Genomic DNA, 14,209 nt, shown 5'->3' on the forward strand with positions numbered 1-14,209 from the left:
TTGGGAAGCTCTACACTGCGAGGCGCTGCTTGGATCACGATCCTGATGGCCTGTGATACCTTGCGTGGCATACCAAGACCATTGGGTTCTCATGATAGGGATTCCTCAATATACATGATAAATTGTAGTGTTCTTTTTATCTAGGGCTATAGCACTCGTATTCTAAAAACAGATCCTATTAATATATAGGTAGGGAATTTGGTGCTGTGCGTCTAAGCTAATGCTCTAACTTATTTGTGTATCTACCCCGTGCGACACAGTGCGTGCCAAGATGTAGGATGTGAGGTAGTAAGTAGTCCATGGCCATCTAGATATGTATATGTATGTAGAGTAGGAGAGAACGAGAAGATAGATGAAAAGGCCCCGCAAGGGAAGCTAGGGCTATGATTAGGTGATGGGATACCATTTACTATATGGATTGGATTCATGGAAATGGCATGAGATAATTATGAACGTACTATTTTATACTCTTCCAAAGCATATCGTCTTTACATAGCCCCTGGTAATGGACCAACAAGTACAGGTGAAAGCTTGACTGATGGAGAGGCTCTGCTCCTGCTTCACAAGGTATATCTCCACTCGATATGCGTCCATGTCGCATGTTAATACTAATCTAAGCAGTCATCTATTTCTCGTAGAGGATGCTTCCGATGTCGTCACTATGTATCTTTTGTTACACAGACAGCATCTGTGTCGTTGATCTTCCTAAAATGGACAAAGCATCTGTCGCCTATAAGGCATCTATTTAGTGGGTCCTGATGAAGAAGACGGACAGTAGCACCTTCGCTTCTCCACCCCCAATTCGTTGGAGAAACCCCACCAATATCTACAGTAGACTTCACGCACTTTGAGCGATCTCTCCCAAGTTTCTGTTTCTAGTGCTTTTCTTATCTCTCACCCCCCCTCTCTTACTCGCTCATTTATAGGTCGCTTTCAGCAGTTTCATTTAGATTCATGTCAAGTTTTGCCCGCTGCCTACCCCACCTTTCCTTTAGAAGTTGCTTCGCCTCTCTTCACTCTCGTTCCTCTGCAATCGTTTCTAGATCTCCTCAGATTACCACCCTTTCTAGCCCCCTTAATATTCGCACCATGGTCTCTTCCGTTCCCGCCGGAAAGTTTGAGTTTCTCTGTGTCGTGCCTGATAAGCCAGGCGCATTAGAAAAGCGCTTGGCTGCGCGCCCGTAAGTACTGCCAAGCAAGCCCACTTATCCAACTTAGTGCTGTGAAGGTTGACTTGTAAATGGTTTCTAACATATATTTGGCGCCATTTTCTAGGACACACTTTGCAAACCTCCAGTCACAGGTTACAACAGGTGTTATCAAGGTCGGCGGTGGGTACACACGGACGGTCCCAAGCTCATTTAACACTTACATCGCTCTCTAGCTTAGGATGCTAACCACTGCTTGATTAGGCGCCACCCTTGAGGAGGTACCTACTCCTGATGGCCCGCTCAAGATGAATGGAAGCGCCGTCGTTCTAGTTGCCAGCTCGGTCGAGGAAGCCAGAGAGTTCCTAGCCCAGGATATTTATGCCACCAGCGGCGTTTGGGACGTGGAAAAGGTGCGTGGATCTTGTGCTTATAATCGTCGTGAATCAAGTTTCTAACAGAATTGTTTTCATTATCACCTAGGCCCAAATCCTGCCTGTAAGTCCTCCCATTCCCTTCCAAGTTCGTTCTGACGTCATTAAGCTAACGCGCCTATTTAAACTAGTTTAAATGTGCTGTTCGCGAGCCTTAAGAAAGGGGCCTTCTATAGATAGTCTATAGTAACTTTAGAAGCCTTAAAGAAGGCGTGCAATACGTAATATATCACGCAGTCAACTGAATAAAAAAGAATAAAAATAAAGCAAATCTCCTGCTCCTGTTGTTCCTACAAACACTATGTCGATTTAACCATTCCCCCTTCCATATATCTAGGCTTGGGACTTAGCCTCTTTCTCCTCCCGTTCTTTCCGCTCTGCATGCACCAATGCTGCTGCTGCCTTTTCGGCCCTAAGCTTCGCCGCCTCTTCTCTCTCTTCCTCCTCTTCCTGTTCTGCACGAGCGGTCTCACGAGCCTCCTCTTCTGCCTCGGCCTTTTCATCTACCGCATTTTGCGCCTCAATGCGCAGCTCGTACACTAGGTCGAAGCACTCGGCTAGAAGTTCGTTGACACTGCCCTGTCCTTCGGGGATGTCGCCATTAACTAGGAACTTCCCATCGACACGCTGATTGTCAATTGAGTTAAGCTGTATTGGTGAAATAGTGTATATTAGTTAGCCGCGATGTATCTCGTAACAGGGACAATAGTCGTGGAAATTTTACCTTCATGCTGTAGGGATACAGCTCACGGGGGCTTCCAATTCCGCCATTTTTCTTCACCTCAATGAGGCATCGCTTTAGAGTCTGTAGTTGGTTGTATATCGGCAGCAAACCTTCGGAAACTGGTTCTGAGGAAATCATAAGCGAATAGATGTACGCATAACACCGGCGAACAAGATACAGAAGCGTCTGTGATATCATGGCGTTAGCAATTCTGTGTCAATAAAGCTAGTGTGTGCAGACTCTGATCATGTTGGGTATATATATACGTACACGCTGGACATATAGCTCGGCAGGCTTTCCTTCATTATCTAGCCAGTTGCCATCGACCCTAGCCTCATCATATCTGTCAAGCAGGCGCTGGAAATCGTAAAGATCGGTTTCTCTCAGAGACCAAGCTTGGGTCATGGAAATCTTGTCTAACTCCGACCGTACCCTGACCAGGTCGTTGTACATCGGCTTGAAGGCTGCAGGGATAGCTCCTTTTCTGGAATAGAAGTTAGCAGCGCTTTAAAAATTAGTTGGGCCTGCCGCATTTGAATCTCAAGCTTACTTTACTTGCACTATTTCTGCCCACTTCATGCATTTAAACAACAAAAGAGAGACCGTGTCGCTGCCTTCAGCTACCGAGCCATCGGGAGCAAGAAAGTTGCCCTCCTTTCGCATGGCGTCAATCTCAGCTAGCTGAAGTGAAAGCTTGTGCACCTCGCTGTTGGAGAACTAAAAGTTTGAAATTTTGCTGTCAGCATATATATTATCTTGCCGAGGCTTATCTTGGTGCCCTTGTTACCTAGGCAATCCGAGCTCTGAATAGCCTCTCCGATTACAACATACCTTGCTGCGCGTGTTTGCTAGTGATATTGACCGTAGAATAGAAATGAGCTTTTCATGGATTGCTGGCAGAGGCTCGCCCAGGGGTTCTTGTTTCGCCTGGAGGCTCTTGAGCATTTCCTTACAAAGACCTGTCCGTTTCAAGAGCAGATCAAGTACAATGGGGTCATGCGAGTCACGCCCATTTTCAATATATTGTGTGAGCTTCTTGAGAGTATGCGTGATGCTGTCGAGATCCTTTTGCGAGAACAGAGTCGACTCAGTCAGGTGATCAGCTAGGCGTTTGATAGTGGACGTTAGAGCGTAGGCTGCCGGCGCTTCGTAGTTGCGACCGATAGTCATAAAGAACAGGGAAATCAACTGGAAGCAGCTCTCAAGTACACGGTCAACTACATAATCATTGTTTCCTTCGTTAGCAATGCTTAACCACGCAGACCAGCAGTGTACGGTTTCGGCATGATCGCAAGCCACAATACAGACACTTTGTGGGAAAGCGGAGCAGGCCACGAACCTCTGTTTTCATATGTTGCCTCTTTTCCAACGCGTGCAGCGTTCAGCAGCCGCACTTGTTCGATAACCTCGTCATAGAGTGGAAGCACATCTTGACTACGGATGTAGTTGGTGCGATCGCGCTTGAGTAGAATCAGCTTGTCGCGAATGGTCTCAAGATGCGTCAAGATCTGCTGCTCCTGACTATCGGCGGGCTGCGGGCAAGACGGAGTATCCATATTTTGTGGGGTATGGGTTGATTGAAGCGCAAAAAGTATTCGTAGTAATAAAGAAAAGCAAGGCTGATATCCAAAAATGAGATAGTACTGTGTCGATAAATTTGGGAAAATAGGGGGAGGGGCAACGGAACAAGTAGACGATGCCAGATAAAAAGATGCTTGATAGAGCCAAGAAGCAAAGATTATTAATGTGTTGATTGACTATTAAATGGCGTGGCTAATGTGTTTGCGATGGGCCCTCAAGATAAATGATGAAGAAGATTGATGTTGGGGATTCCTTCAAAGAGCTTTTTGCTCTAGATAGCTTGTTCCGGTCATTAGAGGTGAAACCCATAAAATCAACGTCATAGTCGACTGGTTCAATAGGTCTTTAATGGAACATCCAAACCCTAATGTGGGATGTTTTAGTTCTAGACTAAGAAGATGGAACAGAGCTTAGAACATACTGTCCCATGATATACGTTTTGGAAGCGCAGCGTATGCACGAGATGTAACTCATTCCATATCACTTAATTTTAGCGAGCTGTTATGTGAAATAAAAGATATGCAAAAAGCTCTTCGTGGCCATCATTTATATCGCATATTGCAGATTTCCGATAGTTCCATCCTCAAAATCACATTTGGTTCATGAGCATTTCAAGGCGGGGTTATTCTTGACATCCAATAAGGCTTAGCGTGTGATCGGGGAAATGCCAAGTGCCAGCCGTGCGGCAGCTGGCACTTGACGGACTGTTAAGGCTGAGGAGTCCAAGGGCATGAAACCGTTGTGATGATGTATTTTGCTGGCAGATAGTATGGGCAGCGAAAATTCAGTAGCTATATTAGCATGCAAAGAGAAGGAAACTGAGTAGTGATATGATCATGGGAGGCTACCTGACGACATATTTCCACATAACACATGGGTTTACAATGCACATGTCTACTTTTTTTTAGCTCATGCTCTTTCCCAGTCTATCGTCATGGCTCGAGCGCACGTGATATCGGGATCACGTGACTCAAACGCACAACTTGGATGCTGCCCCACATTGCTGTGCGCTCAAAATTATGATGTTAGGTCTGAGCCCTTCTGGTGCGAAGCAGGAACGCCATTGGTCTAGCCAGCAACCTCCAACTGCCTGAACATTGGTCTTTATGTCAAATTGAAGAATTTCCTTCAGTATCATCAATTCTGTTCATTTTGTGTAGCTATACCCAAAAGTCCTTTGAACATTCAAAATGTCTTCCGCTGAACTGGCTTCGTCTTACGCCGCCCTGATCCTGGCCGATGAGGGTCTCGAGATCACTGTAAGTCGGCACTACGCATCTTCTATCGCCGCCGAACATCCCACTTCGTTTTCGACCTTTGCTATATTCCAACCCGTATATTCGCAAACGCGCGACGATTCCCCTACAAGCTTCACTCGGCAATCTTTGAACGAACTCAATGGCTGACTGAAATTTTCCTCTGTTTTGCAGGCTGATAAGCTGCGGGCCCTGATCTCCGCCGCCGGTATCTCTGATGTTGAGCCCATCTGGACTCAGCTTTTCGCCAAGGTACATATAAATGCCCACTAGAGCACCGCTCTATATGGCCAGCTCTAGCATTGCCCTGCGCAACCCTCTCCGAACCGACGACAAAAAGATATTGAACTGCGTCGAATTCCCCGCCTGATGAAAGAGTGAAAACGCAATAGCGACCCAAGTTCTTCGACAATATCCGAATAGAGAGGTCCTGCGCAGGCATTGCTGGGGAGGCCCTGAATGCCAAGATTGACCAGAATACTAATAAGTCTTCTTGAATAGGCTCTGGAGGGCAAGGATGTCAAGGAGCTGCTGACCAACGTTGGCTCCGGTGGTGCTGCCGCTGCCGCCCCCGCTGGTGGTGCTGCCGCTGGTGGCGCCGCTGAGGAGGCCGCTGAGGAGGCCAAGGAGGAGGGTAAGCAACAACCAAGAACCTCTTTAATGGTGGCCAAGTTGCGTGTTGGCGGCTTTACAGATTCCCTGTGTTGTCGACTATACCAACTTGCCACCTCATTGCTAGAATGCTCTACTGACCAATACCTACAGAGAAGGAGGAGTCCGACGACGACATGGGCTTCGGTCTGTTCGACTAAATGCTCCGCTTTACGATGTTTCTTTTCTTTCCGGGTTTACTTCACTTGTGTGGCTCTGGGGTGTTACACAGAATTTGTTCGATCAAGGCAGATGGTTGTTTAAGTCACTGTCAGAAAGGAGTGGCTGTTCTCATAGGGTAAATTATGACGGATGGATTGCTCTCGGCATTGGAGTTCGGAATTTTCAATGAAAAAAAAAATGCCAATGAACAAAAAAAATTAACAGACAAAAGATGAGATGAAAAAGCATGCCATGTCTTTGTTTCCTATGCTACTAATGGAAATGCATCAGTAGAGGAGCACTGTATGCTGGAAGATCTAGAACAAAGTTGCTTTCTGTTTTGTTCACATGTGATTGACAGTCCCTCTACTACCATCGTGCATGCAACATGAGGCAACAAAGCTTTTATGTCTGTTGACAGGGTTAGGGTTAATAAAGACCATCCACATCAAGCCACACAATGTAGATAAGATAGTTTCTGGGTCCACGCAAACAACAACGTACTATCTATATTTGTGTTTTCTTCATTTCACAACTACAGCGGCATTAGGAACGAAGCCAACTTCCTTGAGTGTTTTGCTGAAGTCTACCGCGCCTTCAAAAGTCTTGCGGGGGAATGTAGTCGAGAAGCTGGTCACCTGGAACCCGTTCTCACTGGCAACAACTTGCGCTAGTTCTGCCAGCGTGGTCTCAGCCGGCAGGGTTTTCATTATGTTGCCTGAAGGTGTCTGCAGCCTCAGGCGTGCCTCGCTATGTGCAGGCTTGGGGGCAGAAGAAGAGGCGGCGGGTGTAGGTACTGGTGCTGTAACGGACTCTTCGCCGGCACGACCCTCGCGAGCGGCTTTGGCGGCAGCTTCTTTTTGGCGGCGGGCTTCCTTGTTCGCCTCGATTTGGGCGCGGGCACGAGCGAGGGCCTGTTTGTCGGCCTCTTTTTCCTGGCGCTTCTTAGCAACTTGGCGTAGTTGCTCTTCGCGCTGTAGCTTCTCTTTGGCATCTTGGGTTTCTTTGGTCGCTTTCATACGAATTTTCTAAAGCGGAGGAGGGGCAAGGAGTCGAGTATTAGTACTTTTTTCTCAGGGAGGAAGGCGGATTCTTGCCATATAGATCACAAATACCTCATTTTGCCGTTGGGTTTCCTGGTCATTTACACTCTGTGCTGCCCGCTTGGCCTTGAGCTTCTCGCGTAGGTCCTGCAGTTTGGCCTGTTTCTCTTCTTCGGTGAGGGGTTTGATAGCCTCAGTTGATTCTGAAAAGTCCGTGTGGCCGCTGACATATAAGATGAGTGAGTATGGGTATAGACAAGTGTTTGGCTAGGAGCGGAATGACCGGACGACTTACGACTTGGTAGCATGGAAGGTTGCGAGATCGGCGTTTTTAAACAGTTTCCCACACTCATTACAAACAAGGGAGTTGGCGGAATCATTGGTATCGTCCGAGTGGCTCTCTGCGTTGGTGCTCTCGGTCTGGGTAGCGGTCTCCTTCTTGATGTCTTCAAGAGACTTATCCTGGTTGTCCTCTAGCCATTGCAAGGCTCCCTGGACTATGTGCAGGTAGATACGTTAGCTGGATTAACTACAATATAGCCACGAGAGAATGGTTAAGCCCTGGACTTCTCCAGTATGGCGATAGGCAGAATTTGAAACGCAACCACGAGCGTTTAGGGTGAGCGTAACATACGTCCTCCAGACTTCTTCGCAGCGATTTCAGCACGCTCCTTCTCGAACCCCATGTCCAAAAGGACATCCAAATCAGATTGGACCATGTTGTAGAATTGTATGAGAGGTTGAACGAAGTAGAATAGGTAAGGAAATGTGGTTGAGAGAGGAAACTGCGATGATGGCGGCCGCTTATAGCGCGAATTTGAAAAGTTATGAGGTGAAGGTGCTTAAAGAGTTGATCCAGGCAGAAAGCTGAGGAAGCTTTGAGATATACTGGCGCTAGGGTGGAAGGAAAGCTACATATGCAGGGAGCCCCACTCAAACGTCCGTTTGTATTTTTGCGGGGCAAAACCTCGCTTTGCTTAACGCAAGACATGAATGAAGGCTTTGGCTGAAAGTAGGCTCTCAAGCAGACGCTACACCAAAGGGAAAGGAAGAGCAGGAAGTAGAAAGCTGGACCGATGCAGAGAAGCATGTGAGTGCCAGCTCTTAGATCTTTTGTTCCCTGGCTCTAAAGACACAGGGCTAATCCTGAGCCACAGAGCTAGTGGATTGAGAGACCTACACCGTGGCCAGTAAAAAAGCCAGTATACATAGTCCATGTGCCAGTTCAGCGTGAGTATTGGGAGAAGAAACGGAGGCGCATTGTATCCAAGCACTGTAGACTATAGTAACTATCTGTGGAGGATTTTTATGTGCAAATATATGATACAGTTGTGTATTAGAACATTGGGGTTTGGAGCTTGAAGCTTGAAGTTCAACGTTCGAGGCTGGAAGCTAGGAGCCTTGTCAACCAAGTACTCAACGTGATAACCAATCAGCTAAAGCGAATCATAGAATAGCCGAGTTGGGCTTTAAGGGTTGTACGTGCCTAGGAATAAGACGAGAGACTATAGCCGTGTAGAGTCAATGGGGGTGGGGGGGGGGGGGAGGGCAGGTTTTAAAAACATGTGCTTGTTCCTTTCCAGGATATGAACTCTTAGGACGGGCCTAGCCTGTCCTACAGACACGCTGGGCCCGGTTTCCTCTTTCTTCTACACACACAAGCTTATCAGTGGAGGGGGCTCAAAACTGATATGTCACATAGAGATGCACTTGACAGACACGTCACAGCACATATGTATAACATCAAAGTATAAGAGAGTGTGAGCCATTATGCTGAAAAAGTGCAGCTATCAGGCTTGCATGGGCGAGCTAGTCGAGGGCGAGGATGAGGATGAGGATGAGGATAAGGTTTTCATGCTGGAATTTGGTTCAAGTCTGGGTGAAGCCAAGGGCGGGCTTTGTCCGTGTTGGTTGATGGATGACTAGCAGGAGCAGCAGCAGCTAGCTGCGTCATAGAAACATAGAAACATGTAACGTCGATCTTGACTAAGCTGTCATGCCGCCAACGCCCTGACTGCTCTTCTTCCTCTTGTTGGCGAGCCAAGGCTTGCTAGGTAGAGGGGGAGCTTGACCTGACCTGGTAGAAAGGTAAAGAGGCCTACAGGGTGCTGATGTATGCCTAAAGCTAGAGCCTGCGAGTGCTAAACAAAAGACAGCTTTCTGCCCCACTGTTTCTCTTGCATCAGTCCAATCAAGGAGACAGTTGAGCCTGCCTGACACAGGCCCTGCTTAAGCTATTGCTTGTCATTTGATGCTTTGCTGTTTTTGTGTAGTGTAGGCAGTGTAGATATTATAGTATAGTGGCCTGTTTCTTTTATTATTATTATTTGGGGGGGGGGGCTATTAATTGAACAAGCTTGTTATGACCCTTTGCTCTGCCTGCTTCTTCCTCAGCTTCAGAAACAAGCCTCTTGAAGTCGACACATTTAACTTCGTGCACCCCCATTCCATATTAAATCTGGTCGCCCAAAGCTTTAATTGCACGTCTATCTGCGTTTCAACATTCCTTTTTTTTTTCTCTTTTCATCTATCCATCTTCTTTCGTGCTGCATTCTTCTTCAGCTAAACAAACCTGTCTGGCTCTTTGCTTTCTATCACGCAAAACCATCATCGTTGGCCTCTTTTTGTCTGCCCCCTCTCTTCTCCCCCATCAACAGCCGCCTTTTATTGCTTTGTTACTACTAGCTCTTTATTTATTTCTCCTCTGCCTCCACAAGTCTTAATTTTCTTTCCTCCCCCCCCCCCTCTTAAACAACCCGCCAGTTTGTCACGACTCCCACCGCCTTGTCAAATCCGTCCTGCAGCACACATAGCGCAAGACTTGACCTGAACTCAACCGCACCAGCCGCCTACATCACGCACATCTAGCTACAAATACATATCCACCATGTCCGTTGAAATTGAGCCGAGCGAGCTGACCTTCCATCGTATGTGTACTTCCCAACTAAAATCTGCGTCGCTTCTACTTCCCCATACTTGGGACTGTCGCAAACCAAGCTGCACTGGATGCTGAATTGCACGCCCGTCCGCCTATCAACACGCCAACCCTTTAATCCCACTCGCGGCTCGCTCACGGCTTAGCTGAGTCGAATCCTGCTAGTTTACCGCTGACCATGCCTTGTTTTCCGATTGCCGATAGGGCCGTTCACTTCCGAGGTTCATGAGATTCTGAATCTCAAAAACACGAGCATGACTCCGATTGCCTTCAAGGTAAGCAACTTGCCACCACGCAGCCAACCGACTAACAGACCGAATCACTGACTCTTGCATCTTCCAGGTTAAAACCACAGCCCCCAAGCAGTATGTCGACCTTGCACGCGCCACCTAACACCGTATCCAACTACAAACTGATCATACTCTGTTCGGCTCGTCCCTTGCTATATTTCACACCGTTTCTCACTCTCTGACTCTAACAAATATCCATCAGGTACTGTGTGCGGCCGAACTCAGGTCGTATCGAGCCTGGTCAGGATGTTGATGTCACTGGTAATATTTTCTGAATATCCACCATCACAAGCGCCATGTCATCAGAGTAACCCGAAATCGTGTTTTGTGGTCACATGCGCATGCAATGCCAGTTACTAATGATTTTGGGTCTATCCTGCAGTTGTTCTTCAAGCCATGAAGACTGAGCCTCCCCTGGATGCCAAGTGCCGCGACAAGTTCCTCGTGCAGTCTGCTGTCATCAACGGCGAGAACGAATACGCCGGCGTTGCTGCTGTTGTAAGTCCTCCTGGCAGCATTTTGCGGTTGCTTCCCTTTGACGGCTCGTTCCACTAGAGCCGCTCTTGCTTCGCGATAAAAATAAATGGCCCATGCTAATTCCGATACTCCGGCTCCAGCTCGAAACTACGGATAAGAAACAGCTTCGAGAGAAGAAAATTCGCGTCACTTGGTTGCGTGGCCCCTCGGGCGACAAGTCTGTTCTTGCCACGCCTAAGCGCGAACAGCAGTCGAACAACGTCAACTCCCCCAATATTGCAACTCCACTGCCGTTTTCTTCGCCCAAGGATATGCAGACTACGACCCCTCAGATTCAGCCCGCTGAAATGAAGTCTGATCCTATCGCCCACGAACCCTCTGTCATCGACCCCGTTACCTCTTCGCCTGCTCCCGCCCCAGTTAAGGAGAAGCCCACTGTTGCCGACGAAGTATCCGGTCTGAGACAACGAAAGGCTCAAGAGCCTAGCCTTAGTGAGAAGCCTGCTCCCATTCCCGGTGCGCCTGCTGCCCCGGAACTCGCTCCTGCAGTTAAGACCGATTTGCCCGTCGATACACCAGAAGCAAGCTCGCAAACGCTTGCTTCGCCCCATCGCAACGTGACTGAAGGTGTTCCCGTCAAGATCGTTGCCATTTTGTGCATGCTAAGCTTTTTGCTAGCCTACTTCTTCTTCTAGAGGTGAGCTGGATGGGCAGCTTGAGCGAGTTGAATTGGGCTTTGAGGCGTGGTGTAGAAGAGGGTGGAAGGGGGCTGTAAAGAGGAGCTGGAGCCTGCTATATTGCTGAGAGGCGCTCTACGTTGTTTTTGCTTGTTTTCTTTTCTGTCAGTGGACCAATATCATTACCTCTGTTTACTTGAGAACAGGACCCCGTCTGTCTCTGTCTCATCTCGAAGAGGCGTGTGGGCCAACTGGCTGGCTCGCCGTATGGGCTAACTAGGCTAGAGCTTAGACACCTTTGGTCTGGGAAAGTCATTTTCATGGCCACAACGCGCGAATAGCCTCTGTAGCCTTTTTGTACGTTTTCTTTTGGCATCTCCTGGGTTATTTTATTTTTTTCTTCTTCTATGGGGGGGTTTGCCTTTGTTATCTCTCGCTTCTTTCTTTTCCCTTTGTTTCTTCTGCTTCATCAGGGGCTTTCCGTTGCCCGTCTTTCGTTTCTTTTGTCCTTGGACTAGGCTGGCTGGCTGACCGCAACCAACAACCAATACGCTAGACACAAAGCCGGATTTGACGGACTGACCTTCACACATCTTTTCTTTGTCATTTTTTATTTGTCGCTATCTTTTGGCTCGATCACCCTAGCCTTGCTCCAAAGGCGATGTTTTCCTTTTATTTTCTCCTTTCTGAGTCTTCTTTCTTTGTATTCTGGTACTTTGCCCTGTTTCCTTCTTTCCTTGATCAACCTGTTGCAAACTTTTTCTTTTATTGTTTCCTTGTTAGTATTAAACAAATGCCTAAAAATCTGACTTGTTATTGGAAAAAAAAAAAAAACGAACGAATAAATTCTAGATATCAATAGCCTACATATAATCTAAATGAGCTTTGTAGGGTCCCATTTGTATGCCGGGGCCTGACTGCACTGCTGCGTTAATCCCATCTCACCTCAGCCTGATCAAGCTGACCTAAGCCATCACAGCCGGGGAGGGAGCCGAGTCCGATGTAAAGATAGGCAGGAGCAGGAGGTCCCGTGAACTTGGGCAACCTGGTTAAGCTTTACTTACGACAGCAGCATTCACATGCTCTGACTCCACATATTGCCATTCCTTTGCAGAATCATCTTGTTTAGGAAGGTACAAGTGCGATACTCGTCAAGAGTCAGGCAAGCAACACTGCCTTTCTGATTGGAAGACCTCATTCTACTATAGGAATAGAAATTACTATTCTGAAAAATAAGAGACATGCAGCACTCCTGGGGTAGTTGCCTTGGGCTGCCCACCAGACTTTGGAGGATAAAACACCCCAGAGGCGCAGTGAAAGAGCAAGACATATTCTAAATAGTTGCCGGTCTATACAGCAGAAAGTCGCTATAGGCCAGCCAGGTTTCATGTATGCGATGCTCCCTCGCGGTGGCTGGGATCATGGCCTAGCAAGGCATCGTTCCAACAGCTGGAGACTATCCGCAGCTTCGATCGCGGCCTGATCAACGGGCGGCATGTCACTCAGAAGAGTCGCCCGGGCCAAGTCCTCTTATCTACGCGCCGAATGCAGTGCCGCAGTGGCAATGAACGGCCTACCGGCGGAGTTGTCCAGCATCTTAGCCTCGCCAACACTAGACCGTTGTGGCGGTATTCCGGAGAACACCAAGCTGCTCAGCCTAATCCCCATACCAGAATAGAAGTGCAGAATACCAGCATTGTTAGCTGTTGTGGGAAATGCAAGTTCCTAAGCTTCTTTCAATCTTGAGATACAACATAATCTACATGTCACAGCCCAGAAGTTTAGCTTTACCGTTTAGCGAACAACAGATAGTCTCTACTAGACCTCGCACGAGGTGCTAGTCGGCAGGTCAGCGCCCGAGAATATTTTCATAGGAGTTAGGTGCCGTCTTATAAACTTACCAACTAAGCCTATCATGGCGTTCACGGCGTTTATGCGGTCTCTAGCTCTATCTTTGCCCTAGCTGCGTAATGCTACTAACAAACTCCGAAAAGGGCTGGCTCAACGTTAAGCCAAGCTTCTTGGAAGCACTCGGAAATTTATCTGAGATTCCATGATCCAGCTACACGTGTCAGAAAGTATTACAAGCTCTGTTTAGGGCCTATGATCGCACATGCCGTACTACCCCGGAGTCAAGACACTCACAAGACCAACACCGCCCTCAAAGCAGACCCGTTATCCGTGCTCTTTCAACCTTTGGCTCATCTGTAACCTCATACGTAGGTGTGGAAAACATAACTTACCAGGCAGCCGCCGCTTTGGAAAAGGACGAGGAGCAACATGGCAGATTTTGTTTACAGTGCAAACGCCAAAGATCGCCAATGAATTTAACGGCGGTCTAGCCAGTCTCTGCTTCCCAAAAAGACAGCTTGTGCAAGCCAGATAATCCTTCTTTCAGGTTACGTCTAGCCTCTTCTCTATCCCATCTCTTAGATACGCCAAAGAGCTTCAGAAGCGCAAGCAGCCGGATGCACTCTGCTTCCTACTGCATATCCGGATGGGAATTTTGCAAGTAAGTCCAGGAGGTAGTCGCATTGGTGAAGAATACCAGTACAGCAGGTGGTGGGTAAAGTCTGCCATACTCTGCCTCGGCCCTAGTGCTGTGGTGAGTCTATGCTCTTTCTCTCAATTTCACCTCAAACTTCTCTTGAGCTGCTTCCTCTACGGCCTTTGGGTAGACTTGGCGTACTATGCTCCTTCCACCGAGAAGCTACTGCCAGTAATGTAAAACAATCAATCAACAGGTTTATACCTGCAGAAGCGAGTTGAGTTCTATTGGATAGGTCTATTTCGCTGAAAGGTTACCCATTGTCGCTTTTGCACATGGAAGC

At 47.8% G+C, this 14,209-nt stretch overlaps 5 protein-coding genes across 5 annotated transcripts; 3 read left to right on the forward strand and 2 right to left on the reverse strand.

The window, feature by feature from the left end:
• Nucleotides 1-1,089: 1,089 nt before the first annotated feature.
• On the forward strand, nucleotides 1,090-1,740 carry HOO65_030382 (uncharacterized protein; the record flags this gene model as incomplete). Its single annotated transcript, XM_071002402.1, has 5 exons — nucleotides 1,090-1,181; nucleotides 1,276-1,331; nucleotides 1,413-1,561; nucleotides 1,632-1,646; nucleotides 1,714-1,740. 5 exons carry the CDS (start codon nucleotides 1,090-1,092, stop codon nucleotides 1,738-1,740), a joined length of 339 nt encoding a protein of 112 aa, XP_070860061.1.
• A 175-nt stretch (nucleotides 1,741-1,915) lies between these two features.
• On the reverse strand, nucleotides 1,916-3,862 carry HOO65_030383 (UPF0662 protein; the record flags this gene model as incomplete). Its single annotated transcript, XM_071002026.1, has 6 exons — nucleotides 1,916-2,230; nucleotides 2,307-2,387; nucleotides 2,577-2,790; nucleotides 2,857-3,023; nucleotides 3,138-3,523; nucleotides 3,646-3,862. The coding sequence occupies 6 exons, from the start codon at nucleotides 3,860-3,862 to the stop codon at nucleotides 1,916-1,918; spliced, it is 1,380 nt and encodes a 459-aa protein (XP_070860062.1).
• A 1,215-nt stretch (nucleotides 3,863-5,077) lies between these two features.
• On the forward strand, nucleotides 5,078-5,955 carry HOO65_030384 (ribosomal protein P1; the record flags this gene model as incomplete). Its single annotated transcript, XM_071002337.1, has 4 exons — nucleotides 5,078-5,146; nucleotides 5,318-5,395; nucleotides 5,645-5,777; nucleotides 5,909-5,955. The coding sequence occupies 4 exons, from the start codon at nucleotides 5,078-5,080 to the stop codon at nucleotides 5,953-5,955; spliced, it is 327 nt and encodes a 108-aa protein (XP_070860063.1).
• Nucleotides 5,956-6,480: 525 nt separating this feature from the next.
• On the reverse strand, nucleotides 6,481-7,718 carry HOO65_030385 (UBA-like protein; the record flags this gene model as incomplete). Its single annotated transcript, XM_071002242.1, has 4 exons — nucleotides 6,481-6,984; nucleotides 7,072-7,222; nucleotides 7,295-7,496; nucleotides 7,634-7,718. The coding sequence occupies 4 exons, from the start codon at nucleotides 7,716-7,718 to the stop codon at nucleotides 6,481-6,483; spliced, it is 942 nt and encodes a 313-aa protein (XP_070860064.1).
• Nucleotides 7,719-9,886: 2,168 nt separating this feature from the next.
• On the forward strand, nucleotides 9,887-11,396 carry HOO65_030386 (MSP domain-containing protein; the record flags this gene model as incomplete). Its single annotated transcript, XM_071002160.1, has 6 exons — nucleotides 9,887-9,926; nucleotides 10,139-10,209; nucleotides 10,277-10,299; nucleotides 10,427-10,485; nucleotides 10,607-10,722; nucleotides 10,842-11,396. The coding sequence occupies 6 exons, from the start codon at nucleotides 9,887-9,889 to the stop codon at nucleotides 11,394-11,396; spliced, it is 864 nt and encodes a 287-aa protein (XP_070860065.1).
• Nucleotides 11,397-14,209: the final 2,813 nt, after the last annotated feature.

Source organism: Ceratocystis lukuohia, assembly GCF_044167205.1.
Source record: "Ceratocystis lukuohia strain C4212 chromosome Unknown Supercontig3_pilon, whole genome shotgun sequence".
Taxonomy (NCBI): Eukaryota; Fungi; Ascomycota; class Sordariomycetes; order Microascales; family Ceratocystidaceae; genus Ceratocystis; species Ceratocystis lukuohia.